The sequence below is a fragment of the Polyodon spathula genome, chromosome 23 (genome assembly GCF_017654505.1).
Source record: "Polyodon spathula isolate WHYD16114869_AA chromosome 23, ASM1765450v1, whole genome shotgun sequence".
Lineage (NCBI taxonomy): Eukaryota > Metazoa > Chordata > Actinopteri > Acipenseriformes > Polyodontidae > Polyodon > Polyodon spathula.
In genome coordinates, this window is record NC_054556.1 from 3,375,541 (window position 1) to 3,392,792 (window position 17,252).

The 17,252-nt window shown below is 38.4% G+C and overlaps 2 protein-coding genes and 1 long non-coding RNA gene across 6 annotated transcripts in view; 1 reads left to right on the forward strand and 2 right to left on the reverse strand.

Annotated features, from left to right (window-relative positions):
- Nucleotides 1-64: 64 nt before the first annotated feature.
- On the reverse strand, nt 65-4,363 carry LOC121297976. Of its 3 annotated transcripts, XR_005947250.1 has the most exons (7): nt 3,708-4,363; nt 3,502-3,570; nt 2,609-2,692; nt 2,431-2,511; nt 1,819-1,872; nt 1,607-1,669; nt 65-1,017 (listed from the first exon to the last, which is right to left on the reverse strand). It is a non-coding gene; the product is annotated as an uncharacterized LOC121297976 (long non-coding RNA). The 3 variants fall into 3 exon arrangements; XR_005947248.1 differs by having other exon boundaries at nt 2,431-2,692; XR_005947249.1 differs by lacking the exon at nt 3,502-3,570 and having other exon boundaries at nt 2,431-2,692.
- Nucleotides 4,364-5,372: 1,009 nt separating this feature from the next.
- LOC121298205 (uncharacterized oxidoreductase YccK-like) lies at nt 5,373-11,258 on the reverse strand. The gene is made up of 7 exons (XM_041225165.1): nt 11,172-11,258; nt 10,760-10,881; nt 10,143-10,243; nt 7,671-7,757; nt 6,430-6,577; nt 5,975-6,148; nt 5,373-5,844 (listed from the first exon to the last, which is right to left on the reverse strand). The coding sequence occupies exons 2-7, from the start codon at nt 10,869-10,871 to the stop codon at nt 5,444-5,446; spliced, it is 1,023 nt and encodes a 340-aa protein (XP_041081099.1). The 5' UTR covers nt 10,872-10,881; nt 11,172-11,258; the 3' UTR covers nt 5,373-5,443.
- Nucleotides 11,259-12,827: 1,569 nt separating this feature from the next.
- Nucleotides 12,828-17,252, forward strand: part of LOC121297931 (protein bicaudal D homolog 2-like) — a 53,950-nt gene continuing 49,525 nt past the window's right edge. For both annotated transcript variants that reach the window (XM_041224567.1, XM_041224566.1), the window contains exon 1: nt 12,828-13,331. In XM_041224567.1, coding sequence (XP_041080501.1) covers nt 13,092-13,331 — 240 coding nt within the window. In that variant the 5' untranslated portion in view covers nt 12,828-13,091. The remainder of the gene's footprint in view (nt 13,332-17,252) is intronic.

Sequence of the window (17,252 nt, forward strand, 5' to 3'; positions counted from 1 at the left end):
TTTGTTGATTTTTTTTGTTCTGTTTATCACATGCAGTTTGAATTCGGACCATGACAGTCAAAGTGTATGGATAATGGCTGAAAACGTGTTTAACCACACTAGAGCATTTTGCATTGTATGGGTGTGCCAATAATGTGACCTACCAAAAACAATATTTCCTAGGGCTTTTCTGATGGGCTTATTTTGAGCCTTTATAGTCAGGAGTCTGTACCTGTAACTTGTAAACTTTGTACTTATCTCGCTGAAACTGCACAACACTGTGAATGTAATTACAATGTCATTAGCACCACTTCTGAATCTACAATTCATGTTACCACACTCTTAATACAGTGTTGTCCTGCGTTTAAAGGATTAAAACCTCAGACCTCAGTATCATTTGCATATTTATTCTGTATTTCACAGGAAACATAAGACATATAGAGTAATAATTTGCATTCAGTATATAAAATATATATTTCTTATTTAGTGATGACAAATTATTTGTAAGCATACATGTCATTACCCTAAAATCTGTAGACACCATAATAGAATTCCCCCAAAGTAAAAGTTAATTGTGACTAACCCTTATAAAGTAAGTACACAATGTATTTGGACTAGCCTAACCCTGAATTAACTGACCTTGTGAAATAAAAAGGCAGCACCCACAGAATAAAACTAAAACAGGGAAACAAGTTCATTACACAGTGAAACCCCCACAGCTGACAGTCCCTTCTGCTAAAAATGCATCCATATTTGTACGGTGTTGTGCTGTTGGCAGGTGATTCTTAATCTTCCTTAGCTAAAGCTACTGGGGGGGGGGGACAAACAGATTAGAAACGGTTCTATCCCTCTACAGTATATGCAAAAATGTAATTGATCAGTATGCTGTAGTGCAGTGTGTTAGAAACTCGTTTCACCACCAGAGTCTAGTAAAACTATAAATTGTGATGAAGACAGCTGATCTCTTACCCGGCACAGGCCTTCTGAGTCTTTCAAACAGTGGAAGGAAATACTCAAAGACAATTCGAATTCGACCGACTGAAAGAAGACAACCATTGACAAGTGTCAAAAACTGCACTTAAAAGAAACTAAGAAAACTGCCTGATTAAAGAAAATGAAAGCAAACCAACACCAGCAGCTACAAAAATGTCTGAAAACAAAGGAACAAATTATGAAAGCCATTGCAGAAATGATAAGGCAAGTTACCATAGCGTCCCCAGCAACAGAGATACAAGACACATGTCCATGAGTCCATATGGTACACAATTTCACTCTGATCACAAACAGTTTGGACATGTTCAGCACACAAGAGGGATATACAAAGGTGCCTAGCTGTCTGTCATTAACAAGTTACACACATGTATATATGTAACACTTACATGTTTCAAAGAACCGGATATCTAACAGTGATAAGCATGGTTAGGACATTTTTTAACAAAAGTCAGACGTAGGTTATGATGGTCAACATACCCATACTCATTTTGCATTTGAAGATGAAGCATTGGTAGGCTATGTTACTAGCATGCTATTTTAACTGTATATATTATCTTACACTGCCATCATTCATATTAAAAAATCTAATTCAAGTGATGATGGAAGTGAAATTTAAAAAAATAAAAATCCTTACCACTGTGTGCGACCAAAACTGATCCCAGAGCAAAGCAGAGAATGAGAAAATGGAAGAACATGTCTGAAACACAAACAATGCGATTGGTTTTTAGCTCTAGTAACGATGCAATTATCATCATTTATTGTTATGAAAAAAGTTGCAAGTATGACAAAATCCGTAAGTAATTGTATAAAAAAAAAACATTCAAATACAAGCCCCCTTTTACTCACCATTTTTCCTAATTATTTGGTGTTTTCTTTCACATTGAGTCTCTTCATCATTATCTGATATTTAAAATAAAACGCAAATATTTAGCTACGATTACCGTATGGTTTTTTGGTGCCTTTTCTACAGTATAAATATTAAAACTCACAAATGCCTAAAGATTGTAACATACATAATACGACAAAAGATGTTAGAACACATACATTAAAATAAGTGAACAGGAAAATATGGATAAGAAAAAAATCAATAACACTTTGGGAGAGGCAGCAAAAGACACCTGATGCCTAATGTGTGGGTCACATTGTATAATTCTTTAGACTGTATTTTCATAATGTGTGATCTGATATATCATTTTAGCATTTTGTATTACCGATAACTTAAAAACAACCAGTTACTTGCTTTCCACTGCATATAGAATTTTTCTGTTGTGCCTGGAAATACAGTACCAAAAAAAGACAGCAACTGTACAGTAGTTAAGTAATGGCTAAGATTCAATTATATGCACTAGACAATATGTACCCTTAATTTAACAGAACTTTATACACACCCTAGCATTAATCAGACTGGGTCCAATACCACTCCACCATTCGCATGACAATTAACACACGCTTTCTTACCCTCTGCTTCAGCTAGCTAGTCGTCTTCCTTCCCGTCGTGTTTGTGGAAAGGTTTAACCGCAGCCATTAAGAGTTGACGAGCTGCAGCAATGATAAAACAACACATGCTGATACCTGCACTGCAGGCTTATAAGTATACTCTAAGAATGTGTATGTGCATTAGAGAGAAGTGAAACACCGTGGAGCTCTGCTTTCATGTAGTCAGGCACTGCATCCCTGCTGTCCTCTTCAGAAAAATCCTTGTCTGATTCCAAGTCGCCATCTGAAATAGATATAATACTCTACTAATACCTTTACACTTCCCTTTCAAATTCAGTAGCACGTTATTTAAAGTTAGAGTTATTTAAAATTATAACACTGTAACTATACATCTATTTCCGGTGTAGGGCCAGAAAGTGGTACAGCATCAGAATGTGGTACGCATACCAAAACACGACATGTGTAATGTCAGAAAGTTGTACGCTGTCAGATTTTGGTACATGTGCAATCAATTGCTAAAATCATAAGGTTTGTAGGGAAATTAAACAAATTTGCTGGTATCTCACAATAGCAACATATCTGTCATTTTAGTATAACAGGTGGCTATAGCCCAATGGACTCGTTTTTTAAATCGATGTCCCCTTTTTATTGGGAAATTAGCCCCCTTTTTGGAAATAATCACTGGCTGTACCGGTGTCAGTACCATTCAACAGCCAGCAGTCAGTTTACCTTTCACTGCATGTTTTAAGTATTGCGCAATTATAAGACAGTTGTAGTAGAGATGTAATTTCTATGTTAAGTAAACCAACTGGTCAATAAATTGCACGTCTGATAATTTGAGGAGATTGCCTTATATTCATCAAACTTTTTCCTCGAATTCGCTGTTTCCGACACTTTTTCTAAATGGAAAAAAATACAAGCGAAAGTTAAAATGCAATAAGCCGCAGCGCATGTGGTTTATTTTACAGATGCTGCTGTGTATGAGAAAATCGTTCTTGATACATTTTACGTCTTATGTGGACGTTTGTGACATTAAAAAAAAAAAAAATCCTAACACCGAATTTCTGGAAAACGCTTGATAGGTAACTGTACCTTCTTGCTTCTCTGAAACGACTGGTTCTGGTTGGTGAACGTCTGAGTTACTTTCCATCGCAGAAATATCTGTAATCAAGTTTAAAAAAAAAAAAAAAAAAAAAAAGAGCTGACCTGTGCTGCTCCTGTCGTACTAGTGTCTCTTATGATGAAAACGTAAAACTGAATTATATAAGGAAATACATTTTGTCGTGTCTTTCTCTTACCTTTTTTCTGGCAAATAACCTTTTTTTTCCGGGTTGTTTCAGTGTGGCGCAAGAAGCAGTGCGAAATAACACTTAGTTCAAAAGATTAATTGCATGATGATTCAGTCTTCTTCTAAAGTTTCACTTCAAGTTTCTTAAATAAAAACAGTTTCACTTCAATCAGCGGATTTCCCCAGAGGGGTATTGCTGCATAACGAAGGCTCCCACAGCGTAGACCGCACGCGTTCGCAGCTCTTCTAATCCTGGGAAGTTGGTGAATCCTGTCTAATAACACATAATGAGAGCCCTCTAATGCCTTTCTACAAACACAATATATTCGTCTAGAATCTAGATACATCCCCATTTTCCAGTAGTCAGTATGTATTGTAACAGGTTTTTCCTCAGCGTTTTGTTTCCCATCTCCTCCTTCAAATATATTGTGCATTGATCAGTTATCCACCGCTAATGCCTTCAACTGATTTATTAATACCTCTCTTTGTTGTTTGGATTTATTACATTCTAATATATAATGTTGTACAGTTTCTAACCTTTGACATTCTCCACATAATCCATCTACATGTTTCCCTGTCCTAACCGTTGCTGACTCAATGCTGTATATTCCAATTCTCAATCTGTTCATTGTAGTTTCTTCAGATGTGTCACTCCCTAACCTGACCTTTGGCTGTATATCGTAATAAATTCTTTCCTTAGGATTATGTTGCATTGATTTTGCTATAATTCCATAATTTTTCAGTGAACTCAAGTTATCAGTAATCAGGACTGCTCTGTGAAGGTTTATTTCCATCACTTTATGCACCGCTCCTAACAATGCCAGCGCTTCGGCAGTGAATAAAAATAGGTTCGTGGCAAACTCGGAATAGACAACATCATTATAGACTACAGCCTTGTCAAGTGATAAGGGTGAATTTAGGTAGTAAAACGAAGTTTATTTCATAACAATAATCTAACCCTAACCCTAAGGTTCGTGGGATAATGGCCGTGGATCACCAATTAATTCTCACAGGGTAATCGCTATTTTCAGTGTCCTCCCACACCCACACCCTGCTTATGCTGACGTGGTCTGAGTGTTGAGTGTGAATGAAGCATTACGCAAATTCTGAGTTGCGCTCGCAGTACTACCCCTAGGTGAGCTCCCTGCGAGAGCTACGCTGTGGGAGCCTTCATTCTGCAGCGATATACTCTTGGGTTTCTCTCCTGCGAGAGCGCTGCCTTGAAGCTGTAATGCGTTTCCTTCAGAATATACAGTACAATACTTAAGAGCAAGCCCTTTTTAAACTATTTGGTTTTTCCGACGTTTAGTTTTAGGTGTGTTTTTACACTATATACACCTTTTGTTCCGCAATTTTTTCCCAAAATACCTTGAGTGTTTTATTTTTTTTTTCAGGGCGTGGTTTCCGTGGTATCATTTTTAAAGCCTACGTCTGTTCTGTCTAAAGCATCATAGGGCGGTATGCAATACCAAATTGAACCCTTTCACCACCCCCACCATGGATGTGTTATTTGTGTATTGTTAATGTGTACATTGCAACGAAAACAGTTATTTTTGGGTACCTTTCATTATACAAGAGAACAGAAAAAGGGGAGCAGTAAATCCACTTTTAATTACTATGCATGGAAACGGGAGTGAATGCTTTAAAAAAAATGCAGACAAAAGCTTTTGTTAAAAACAAAAAAAAAGTAGTGTTCCTTTTTTCAGAATATGACCCAAAGTCACTGAGGTATATATTTCTAATCCTCTAGTTTCTGTACTCATCTCCGCAATCACCAATTACTTGCATTAGGTCCTTGGAGCGGCTCAGAACACTTTCGATCTTGCTGATGTCATTGGCAGAGAGGTTGACCTCAAAGCTCTTCAGATTCTCCTGGATGTGCTCGGCACCTGGCACCCCGAGCCGGCTGCCCACGATCACTCCTCCCACTGCCGGCATGTCCAGGATGTACTTGGTGGCCACGTTGACAATGGTGCAGTGCTGAGACCGGGCGACAGAGTCCAGGCTGCCCAGCAGCTCCTGGAAGAGACCCCAGCCGCCCCACATGTTGATCATGTTCTTGTATTTGCTCAGAGACGCCGTCTTGAGCTCTCCTTGGCCCCTGGGCTCTGCAGCCCCCAAATACTTCTCACTGATGAGACCCCCACCTTGAAGAAGCAAAACAGAAATCTGACTGCGAGAGGCATTCATTACATTCTTTACTATCTCAAATGACCCTTTTTCAGAGCAGACATGTGCTATTATTAACACTACCCAAGAAGGTTCATTGGAACTTACCCAGAGTTCCATAGGTGAGAAGTTGAATTCCCTGTGAATCGCAAAACTGGGCCATTTTCACCATTGGCCGCCTGTCAATCAGGGAGTACTGAACCTGATTGCTGGAGATGCGGATTCCTTTGCCAGTGATTTCCTCCAGTCTTTTTGTGTCAAAGTTGGTCAAGGAAAGTTCCCCTAAAGAACAATAATACAAAAGTTGTTTTTCAGTTTCATTTGCTTGTGGTGTAACGGCTAAAATACAAGTCTACAAAAAAGAACATATTGCCGGTATAAATATTACCCATATTATACTCTGGATAATCTTTGTAGAGGAAGCAAGTTACTGACACTGAGACCAAACCTGTGTTTCTTGAGTCCTGAGTCTCAGGACTGTAAATACTGGTTAACCCACTGTATTTAGCACCGCAGAAATGCTGATCATCTATGTTACAGGGACTAGGACAATATGTACATACGTATCACCCCCTCTTGTTGGAGATCTGAGAGATGTCCCAGTGCTTCCAGGTACCTCCTGTCACTATAATCCCACCAGTGAAACTGTAGACAGTCCAGGCTCTTCACTCGCATTCTCTTGAGAGACCGCTGAATAGCTTTCTCAACCACCTTTAAAAAAAACATACTGGTGTTAGGAATCTTACTGTGGCCATATTCAAATCAGTGTTGCACACAACAAATGGGTCCTGATTCACAAAACTCATGAGTTACTTAATGAATGTTTTTACAAATAAAATACAGTTTGACATTCATGAAACTGTTTTGGTCTGTTTTGGGCTTCATTAAGAATTCATGGAAAATAGAAAGCTTTTTTTTGTTCATAAAAACAGAGCAAAATCAGAGTTTTGTGAACAGGGCCCGATGTTTGTGGTTTCACTCGATGTCATGCACTCAGAGTTGTAACAGATGGGTTTGTTCTGAGGTGTAAACATTGCTGAATGTTTTTTTTGTTTTTTTTCTGCAGCAGCATTAATGGTTTATGTTCAAGTCAATGCTATATACCTTTCATAACCCCCCCTAACTAGGCCTATTTGTTTTCTCAAGAAAGGAAGTGTTGATGCTGTCCTTCTGGTTCCTAAGCAACAAACAACCTCCAGCTAGCCACCTTCAGAGCACCTAGTCACACAGGGGTGGGCCTGGAGCTCTGTGTGCCTGTGGCCCAACACACTGAAGACAGGCTTTGAGGGGAGAGGGTGCTGATTTATAACAGGCAGTTTCTCTCACAAATGTATTCATTGGTACCTGGGTGAACCCTATAAAGAGCTTACTACAGCTAAACAACATGGTGAAAGCAAAGCATATTAAAAGCACTGTGTGAGCATGGTCAATCTCCTTGCAAATTTATCACAGTACATTTCTATATGTGAAATTTCCATTGCCTTCATTGACCTTCCCTTTAGGTAGGTGTACACAATTATATTGTGTGAATAATGCTCTGCACTCTGATCTAATTCCGATCTTATACAGTTTAACTTCCTGAAATCGTAAATCACGATAAAAAACAAAACAAAAATCAAACACAATCTTTGTTGAGGACATCATTAAATAAGAGGTCTCACTGGACTGATCCGGATCATCTGAACTGTCTCTTTGAGGGTTACAGAAATACAAAGTAAAGCACATTTGCAGTATAAATAACCACTATTATTATTATTATTATTATTATTATTATTATTATTATTATTATTATTAAAGTACATACGTTTCTGTTCATAGGCCCTGGGCGGGGCACCCACTTGGTCAGACCCTGGATTCCATTCAGAGCTGCTTCTCCTTTTCTGGTTTTCAGCTGAGCAATGATAAAGTGGTTTAAGTGTTTGAAAATTCACAATACTACATACAGTAGAATAGCATGGAACACTCATTATCCACACACAATTAATTCAATACATTCACCAGTGCCAGAAACCATCTTTAAAGTGAGCATAGACTGAATAATACAGTGCCATTCTTTACAAGTCTCCAGCAGTCACAACAATTCAAAATCATAAAAAAGGAAAAAGAAATAAAAATGAATCTACGCTACTGATGTAACGTAAAGTATTGTTAAATTAAATGTTTTTTTTTTTTTTTTTTTTTTTTAAGGATTTAAATTCATTCTTGTATTTTGCAACACACTCATCACCTTAGAGAGCTTAGACTCATCTGTACACTAAAAAGGCAATACACTTTCACGCTGTTGATTTTAACAGATTTGACTTTCCTATCAACATTCAGAGCCTTGACGTTGCAGTTAACATGTTGCCACATCACAGATAGAAATGAAATATGTTAAATATTGAGGTTTGAAGAGGATTTTTTATTTTTTTATTTTTTTAATTAGCAGGAACTAGAAAGCTTAATCTTGTAATGTATAAAATCATTGCCTCTGCAGAACTCCATTATTTTTAACTGAGTGGCCCTCAGATGTGACCAAATTCATTCTGTCATGTCTTTAGAATAGAAAAAATATATATTTTTAATGACAGCTACAGTAGTAACTAGCTATAAATCACACCACAGCCTCTCAAGTGAAAGGGGGACAAAGCCGGTTAATTCAATTACAAAATAGTTACTGCCATTGGCATTGTGCAGTGAATTGATGCCTCACTAAACTTGCAACATTGGTATTTAAAACTGTAGCTTTTCTCACTTCACACTCAGAATTGAACAATAAAGATTCAGATTCACTCTCTGTACAACCTGGTTACCACAGCAACCAGATAGAAGAAGCGTGGAAACCCAGTAATGACAGTAAAGGGCGCATTATGTTAAAGTGAACTAAAAAAAAAGGAAACAGGTCCGTCTGGCGTTACAGTTTACGAATGCTCTAATTATTTATTTTATTGACAGCAAGCTACGACACATACAAACCACAAACCAGATCAATGGAATAAAACAGTTCACATGCAATATGAAGAGAACCTTTATACCATTATACAGCACATCATGTAATGCTGTCCTTTACTGTGTTCTATCAAGATTACAACAATAAATTCTAACAGCTTCAAATGAATTCTCGTATACATTGCAGTTAGAGTACAGTATTATTATTATGTTTTGCTTAGCCAATAGATATACCAATAGGAATTCCAGCAACTGCAATTTACAAATTACCAATCAACCTATAGAAAGCTGTAGGAATTAATAACAGTCATAAGAAAATGTTAATAGGGCTGAATGACAATTTTGACTATTGACGGAACAGCTGCGTGTAAAGTAGCACATTCACTGCCTCCCATGTGGCTCTCTACAAATGCCATAAACCTGCTGTGTGGGATTTGTGTTTTTAAAAGGAATCACACTATTTTCACAGTGCTGTGTTTGTTTAATACAGGAAGAGTGGCAATGTTTAATACTGTACAGTATCTGGGCACATGTTCTTCACTTGTGTAGGTTTGTAATAGATGCACCCCAGCAATCACCTGGTGTCTCAGTCACACCTTGTTTATTATGTGGCAGTGGAAGCCTTTTGCATGTCCACTATACTTTTTTTTAGTATTGATTTGATGCTATTTAATAAACAGCCAGTGCATTCTAAAGTTACTTCTTTGATATATCTACTATTCTTTCTCCCGAGGCAGTGGCGTCAGCTTAGTATTTCTTGCAGTAAAGAAGGGTGCCACAGAGATCCCATCTAACAGACTCTCACAGCAGAGAAAGGTCTCAGAGATCATGTATGCCCTACAGCATTCCTGCATTCGGAGGTTTTCATCAGCTCCAGGGACAAACCATTACAATGAATTCTATCAATATAGTTACAGCACAGAATGTATGAAGTGGCTTACTAATCATTCCATGCTATTACCCTCCTGTGTATCTTAATGCAATATAAAATAAAACAGTGGTTTCTAAACAGCTCACTCATAACCAATAGTTGTCATTTTTCCTTCCTAAACATACCCTATATTTAATATAATAGGAGGGGTGCATGTGTTCATAGTGTACTTGTGCCAGAACACCCAATGTCAAATACCAAGCATAGTGAACTGATGCATTGTGGAGACGTTCAGTGGCGAATGGGCTTTAGGGGAATATGAATGGATAGCATGTGTTACCTGCGGTGCTTCTGAAATGATGATCAGACTCCCCTCTAAGGCACAGACAGAAGATGTTGTGCATGATGTGCGTGATACTTTTGCAAAGTGATCTACGATCCCATCAAAGTTATTTTTTTACCATGTGGATAATTTACCTGGCTGGAAAAGGCTCCGAAGATATCTTCTGCTGGTCCATAGATATCCGCCATGTCAAAAGTGGTCAGCCCAGCATTCATATAGACATCCATGGCATTTACTTAAAGAAGAAAATAACATATTACAGCTAGATCTTATTGCAGTACACTCTCAAATACTGTAATACTGATTTTCAGAACTTGCATTAATAATAATGTACCCTCCTTGATTTTTAAACAGTGTGATGCAAACAGGTAAAAATATCTTTGAGGAACAAAGTTGCAGTTTATAATAGAAAATTACTACTTTGTGAATATTTATGTTCTTGTCTTCCAGAAAACATTCTATCTAACAATCCCATCTCACATACTTTGTGGATACGGTCCCAAGCTATTTTATAAGTTTTATAAATCTGACTTTATTCCTACAGGGCTCTTTTGTATTGTTCCAGCAAAAACTCAGGCCCCATGCAATATATGAATGCTAAAATAGGCTTTAACACAGAGAGAACAGTGAAATAGGTACTGGCCCGCTTTGTAAAACTTTCAAGGGAAAACTTCTTTTGACATCACTCAAAGTTTAAACATGAGTCTTTCTTTTAGCAATATAAATGCTTAGTCTGTTTCTTTGCAGTTACCTGCTTTTGGAGTATCAACAGGCCCATGAGCCCCCGAAACCTGCCACATTCCATTTAATATTCTACAGATCTCAAGGCCCTCGGACAAGCGGACTTTGGGTACTTGCACCATTGTTGTTGAGCTGTAAGAAATAACACAGTATTATTATCAAGACACAGGTTATGGGTGCAGTACATTAAGATCTGGTATACTGGCACATAGGAGAAAAATTCCTAATACCAAACTAATCATGTGTACTGGCAATGGGGACATTCCCTTTAAAGCATTTGGTTTTGATAGTGTAGTTAGGTAAGCGCTGCCCCTTTCTATGCAAACAAAATCATTCAGGACAATCTATATAATCTACTACTGTGGACAATGTAAAAACACATGCTTTTTTACATAACACAAATGCAAAACCTTTGTACTCACCACCAATATGTTTATCTGCAGTTTACTCAATCAACCCAAATGGATCTGCCCATACCTTACACACATGTACTGTTTATGCAACCCTTGCATAAGTCTGCTACTTTACTTCCTTGATCAAGACAAAATGTTCTCTCATTGGAAGGGGAAACCCTTTTTCATCCAATCAGCACGCAGTGAGGCGGAACCTCATGCACCTTTTCCGGCTGTGGTTCTACAGCCTTTATCTTGACCATTTTGGGAAATTTTAGGGATCTATATAGTTTAGTAAAGTAGTGCAGTTGGTTCCAATATGCTCCTCCTGATCTCAGAGCTATTTGACAAATGCTGTTTTCTGTGCTGCCATCCAAAACATGGAACGTGGTGCACCCACAGCCCTAAACCCTGAGCTACAATCATGCTTTCCATGAATATTCATAACCCTCATCTGCTGCAGGTAGTAGCAGCAGCAAGTCTGTTTAATTAGAGTGACTGACTGGACAGTAAGAAGGCTTTAAAGAGGCGGCAGGTTCTGTGCCAGCAGCTGAAACTACCTTAAAGGAATGGAAAGCCAGCTGCAACGCCAGCAGGGTTGGTTTAAGAATATACTGGGGTAGCTGATGTCTTGATTTCTGGTGGACCGTCTTTGGTCATTACTATTATCAAGATGGGTCACCTCCAAATATGACAACTTAGAGACAGTTGGGGGACAGATCTTTTCAGGTATTAGCAGGCTGGAGCCACCAACCTTCCAAAATCTTGATCAATGCATCCCAAAGTACATAAGTGTCACTTACAACCAGCAGTCCAAGGTTATAGGACCATTCTTCCTAAATATTATTCATTACATCATTCAGTATACATTATACAATGGTATTGTGTATTTCTAAGATAACAATTCCCAGGTACATCAATTCAAATTAGTTTCAAGTCCTGTAGCGATGTTACCCTTTAAATTTTAAATTCATTCCAGTTCAGGACCATGTTGCAACTATGCCCTTAATTATTAAATTCAACAGCGCTGCGCGTTGTTTTAACCAGGTCTAATAATATCCTGTTCACAGCAACTAAACAATGCCTAACTATCATGTTTTGAAAATACTGTAAATAACGTAATAGACACGTGGTTTCAATTAATGTTGATCGTGCATTGTTTAGGTAGTTTAAATCACTTGTTTAAAAAATGTTTTTAATTTTTTTGGCCAGAGTAATATTATAATCCAACCAACAGATGTCAGCAACTCCCAAGACAACATGATTCTCCGTGACCTAGTAGAGTTCATAGTTGTTTAAATATGATTGCTAGAAGATATTATAAAAAAAATATTGTTCATAGCAAATCTGATTTTAAATATGCAAGACAGTAAATCATTTTACCGTTTACTGAGTTTTTTTTTTATTATTATTATTATTTTAAATATATATTCTTTGAAAACCTCTTAACGGATGTCCTGCCAACTCAAAATGTTCTTTCTCCAAGGAAGTGGCGGAACATACCTTTGGCAGGACTCAACAACACAAACGCGCAAACACGCATGGCACCATGGTATCTGAAGTCCTTCGCTTATCCTCCCGCTGTACAACGTGACGACGGCAGGACTACGTCTCCCAGTGTTCCACATTTTTGTCTTGGAGCCTTTCCCAGTGAATGATCTCACTAAACCACGGCTGCAGCAACTCCCCCAATCGGTTTAACTGAGAAAAGAAACAGAGGAAGGCAAGATCAGCAGCAACCATGAAACAGGGTCTGCTTTAAAAAGAAGCAACATTCAGCTTGAAGAAGCTGATTATCTCGCTATGACAAGCAGGCGCGTTAAAATAAAACAATAATGCAGTACAAATACAAGAGACACTGGTGAATTAAATATTCCTGAAAGGGTTGTGTTAGGTATATGAACTAGAAGTGGTTCTCACGTCTTGATCAAAGCCAGGATCAGCCGCAAGATGTCTGTGGAAGGGCATGGGTACCCCGAGTCGAAAGTGGTGTCGGAAGCCGGACCGGAGTGGTTGAGGACGGAGATGGAGAGGCTGTCCAGGGAGCTGAGTGAGACGACCCATGAGAAGATGCAGGCTGCGGAGTACGGGCTGGCGGTGCTGGAGGAGAAGCAGCAGCTGAAGCAGCAGTACGATGAGCTGGAGGCGGAGTACGAGACTGCCCGCCGGGAGCTGGATCAACTCAGAGAGGTAGGAAAACGGGAACAATTCACTTCTAATGTGAAACCTGACTTCTAACGTTTTAAATAATACTAATACTGAATGTACAGTTACAGTTCACAGTAATTCTGCATTATAGCTAATAATAATGAATACTGCGGTGAAAGCTAAGACTGAGTTTGGCGTTTTCTTGTTTTCTCCTGCTGCGGATGTTTTTAAATTCAAAGTGTTGACGAGATGCCAACGTCCGCGTCTAAACTGTCAATGAATAAATGTGATAGCAGACTCTTTTAAATGTTGCTATTTCAGCCAAAATGTATCGGAGAAGAATAATTAAAATGTTTCAAAATAATTTAAGTAATATGTTTTTAAAATCTTGAAGTCTTTAAAAATCTGACACTGACAGGTATCTGACATTGACAGGGGTGCCCGCAAGTTACGCCTCCATTGTTTACTGACCTGTAAATTACAGTGTCAAATGCTAATAAATATACCATACCATGTTTCACTGCAGTACAGGTATGCCACCGTAACTGTCATCTCAGTTGGGAAACTTAGAAATTAGTTTGTTTTTAATTTAATTTGTTTGTTTTTTGGAAAACCAGTGCCACCTATGCTTCTGCTATCTGATGCTCATAGATTTTAGTGTCTATGGGTCCTCCACTGTATATTTGTTGTTAAATTAAGTAAGTCTTTTTCAGGCCCGACCATAGTAAATTAGCCAACGGAATGGAGTGTGTCCTTCTGAGGCTCTGTAACCAGAAAGGAATTCAAGAGGTGCAAGCAGTTTCCCTGTAGGTGGATCACATGAAAGAGGACAGTCTAAATTTGAATTATTATTATTATTATTATTTTGCGCCAAAAAAAGGTGGTTCAATGCCAGAACAGATGTTGATCATGTGATGTTTATGAGAAAAGCAGGTTAAGAAAAAAAAACAAAACAGAGATCACTTTTAGATTGTGGGAGCAAGCTTATTTTTGAATTATAATTGGTTTTATTTTTGAAAATCTACACAATAGAACCCAGGGTTGCAAAGCAGTTGTATCTGTTATGAGCTTAAGCCCACCTGAGCATTTCCTATCTACAGTATGTAGTTTGCCTAATGAGGCACTGGTGCAGATAATTCAGCTATGATGTTAAAATTTTCAGTACAATACAATAAACAGTAGAAGCTAAATATATACTTCAGTATGAATTCTTGAGAAAACCTTTTTGTAGAAAACCAAATTGAAACAATAAGACAGGTCAGATATAGTGAAGAAAACGGATACAAGAGGGAAGCTGTCCTTCATTAGCTGCTATATCAGGGCATGGGACCTGAACAAACAGTTATTTCCTGTTACATGACAAACAGTGTCAGAACCTTAGTTTGAATTTGTGTTAAAAATGCCAGTGCCTACAGCCAGTGTGGGCTGTTTTTGATTTGATTAGAAGAAGTCAGAAGACTAGAATGCAAGGAGTGTGTTTGTGTGTTAGTCATGAACACAAGCTGCAGGCAGTGACTTCAGCATTTCCATTTCCACCGCACTGCTTCATTGATCTGGTGCTCGGAGGGCCCACAAGACCGCTTCCACACTGATTCATTTCCCAGGCATTCCTTTGGCTTCTCACATCTCTTGGACTGGACTGCAAGCTGTTGTTTGCCCAGCCTGAACTGGTAACCAAGACAACAAAAATGACTGTGTAGCAGGGGGGGAAATGACTGGACTAGAACCACTCTCCATAATGAACAGCTTGAGTATTTGAAAATGTGTTTTTAAAGGCCGCTTGAAAAAACAGCTGTATCAAGAGCTTCACTGCAAACTGATCTTTGTGTGGGGTTAATGATGGTAGCAATATGATCGAAATGTATGCCAAATAAAAATATAGAGGACACTGGCAACTGTTGGGTAGCTGATATGCAACAGCAAAGTTTGGCACTGAATGTTAGCATAGATAAAAAGCCTTTGTCTTGTTTTAATAGGATGTTAGAAGTGTGTGTATTTCAGGACTTCTTGGTAATTGATTCTATAGTGTTCTGTCATTATGCTGTAACCTACTGTAGGACCAGGGTAACTTTTTAGAGTTGTGTTCATGTTTTTTTTACAAAGTATTTGAACTTTGTTTCAAATTTAGTTTTTCTTTTTTTTTCTATACATTAATGTGACCCGTTTGGGACAGATTTTAGTAAGCATATTATAAAGGAAGAAAGTGTATTGCCTGAATGCATCTGCTCGTTTTGACTTTTCCCAGTCTGGTTTACGTCATTGTATCTGCTTGAAATAGCAGACTAATGGATTGATGAGGCTCTGATTTGTTTCAGATGGCTTGATCATCCTGTATTAGCTAGGATTATTATAATGAGGAAATGTTTCATAACATTAGCTATAGTTGTACTGTTATAAAACCATGCCTTTTGATTTCAGATCTTGGATCTGCAGGAAATTATTCAAACAGTACAGCGAATGCGTTTTGAATTTTTTATTATGGTAACTGTTCTATGCTTGTAACTGCACAAGCGTGCCTGCACTGTACAGTGGCGTCTGTGAAACCACACATCGCTACAAGCCTTTTTGTTTATGTCAATGGAAGTAAACACAGCACAGTTTTAAACGTACCAGTCCTGGAGCCTCACCAGTGCAGCCAGCTGTCTGCTGGACCCCAGAGGCTTAATCAGCTGGGATCATAGCCTGTCTGATTCTGGGGTAAGGTGAGCCTAGGCTAGGGCGCTCAGGCGTTAGGAAGGACAAAAGCATGTGCTAAAAATAGCAGGGGTGCATTGTGGCTTCCTGTTTGCTGTGAATCGCTCTTTGATGCGGAGTCTGTGGGTACGGAGCAGGAATTGCATCTGTAACAATAGTGGAGGTTGTTCTGTCTTGTACAATTAGCACTTTTAATTTGGTCCTGTTTACATCCATTGGTACAGATGTGGTCTGCTGAAACACAGGACATTTTCAGTGACTTTCAGTTGGTTTTGCCTGTCATGTTTGCATGCATTGCTGAGCTCATGCAACTGTTCTTAGGGTTGATGGAACACATTTGGCTTTCCAAATCCAATTTGTATTTCTGTTGTAGTGGTGAAATTGATAATGCCATTGATAATAAAGTTTCTTTGTTTGGCTCATGAGTTCTCTGTTCATGAGGTTAAATAGGTACAGTGCTGGTCGATTGAAAGGGATTTGCCAGCCACCATGGAGAATGATTCAGTAATAGAGCGATTTAATCTGATCTTGTTCTTGTAGTTCTCATCAAGGATTAGCACCAGACTGATTCTGAAAGATGCAGAGGTATTCATATAAAAAAAGCAACAACAACAAAAAAAAAAAAAAAAACCTGTTCCACCTAATCCTGGGTATCACATGTATGGTTTATTGATGCAACAGCAGAAGATCTTTTAAGCTTCTTTATCATGTCAATAGGCCAAAACAACGATGATTCTCTTACTAACAAAGCCAAAAAGTAAGTACAAAAGAAAATCAGAATGCTTTCAGATCCACTGAATGTACTGTAAACACAGAGACTGTACAAATGTTTTATATTTTCATACTGTGCTGTATCTTTAATGTCAGAAAGTCACACCTGTCAAGATGGCAAGCTGTTGAGTTCTCCCAGAGAACTGAATGTTTGATAGATACCAGTTGGGTTCTCTGACCTCGTTCCTGCACACAGTAAACTCGTCAGTTTGCAGAGGCTTGTTTCTGCACATATTTGCATGCTTTAAAAGGCCAGACATCTCCCTTTGTCCTGCAGTCATACTGAAGAAAAAGAGGTGGATAGGAAATGCCATCAGCAGCAGTAATTGGTACAATATTACAGTAAATAATCAAGTATTTGATTACACACTAAGCATATTCATTGTAAAGGGAAATTCTTGGTCAGAAGGGTGCAAAAATGATTTGAAATGGTACATGTTACCAATCGAAGAGGTGGTGTAACCTACTGTTCAGTAGTAACTGGACTTTGTTTCACAT

Bases quoted from the DNA above. Each gene is read 5' to 3' on its own strand.
- LOC121298205 (XM_041225165.1), bottom strand. From the start codon at position 10,871: ATGGTGCAAGTACCCAAAGTCCGCTTGTCCGAGGGCCTTGAGATCTGT. The intron at 10,244-10,759 runs GTAACTGCAAAG...TTCTTCTTTAAG, and splicing joins TGTTGATACTCCAAAAGCAG to TAAATGCCATGGATGTCTAT. The intron at 5,845-5,974 runs GTAAGTTCCAAT...TGCTTCTTCAAG, and splicing joins TCTCACCTATGGAACTCTGG to GTGGGGGTCTCATCAGTGAG.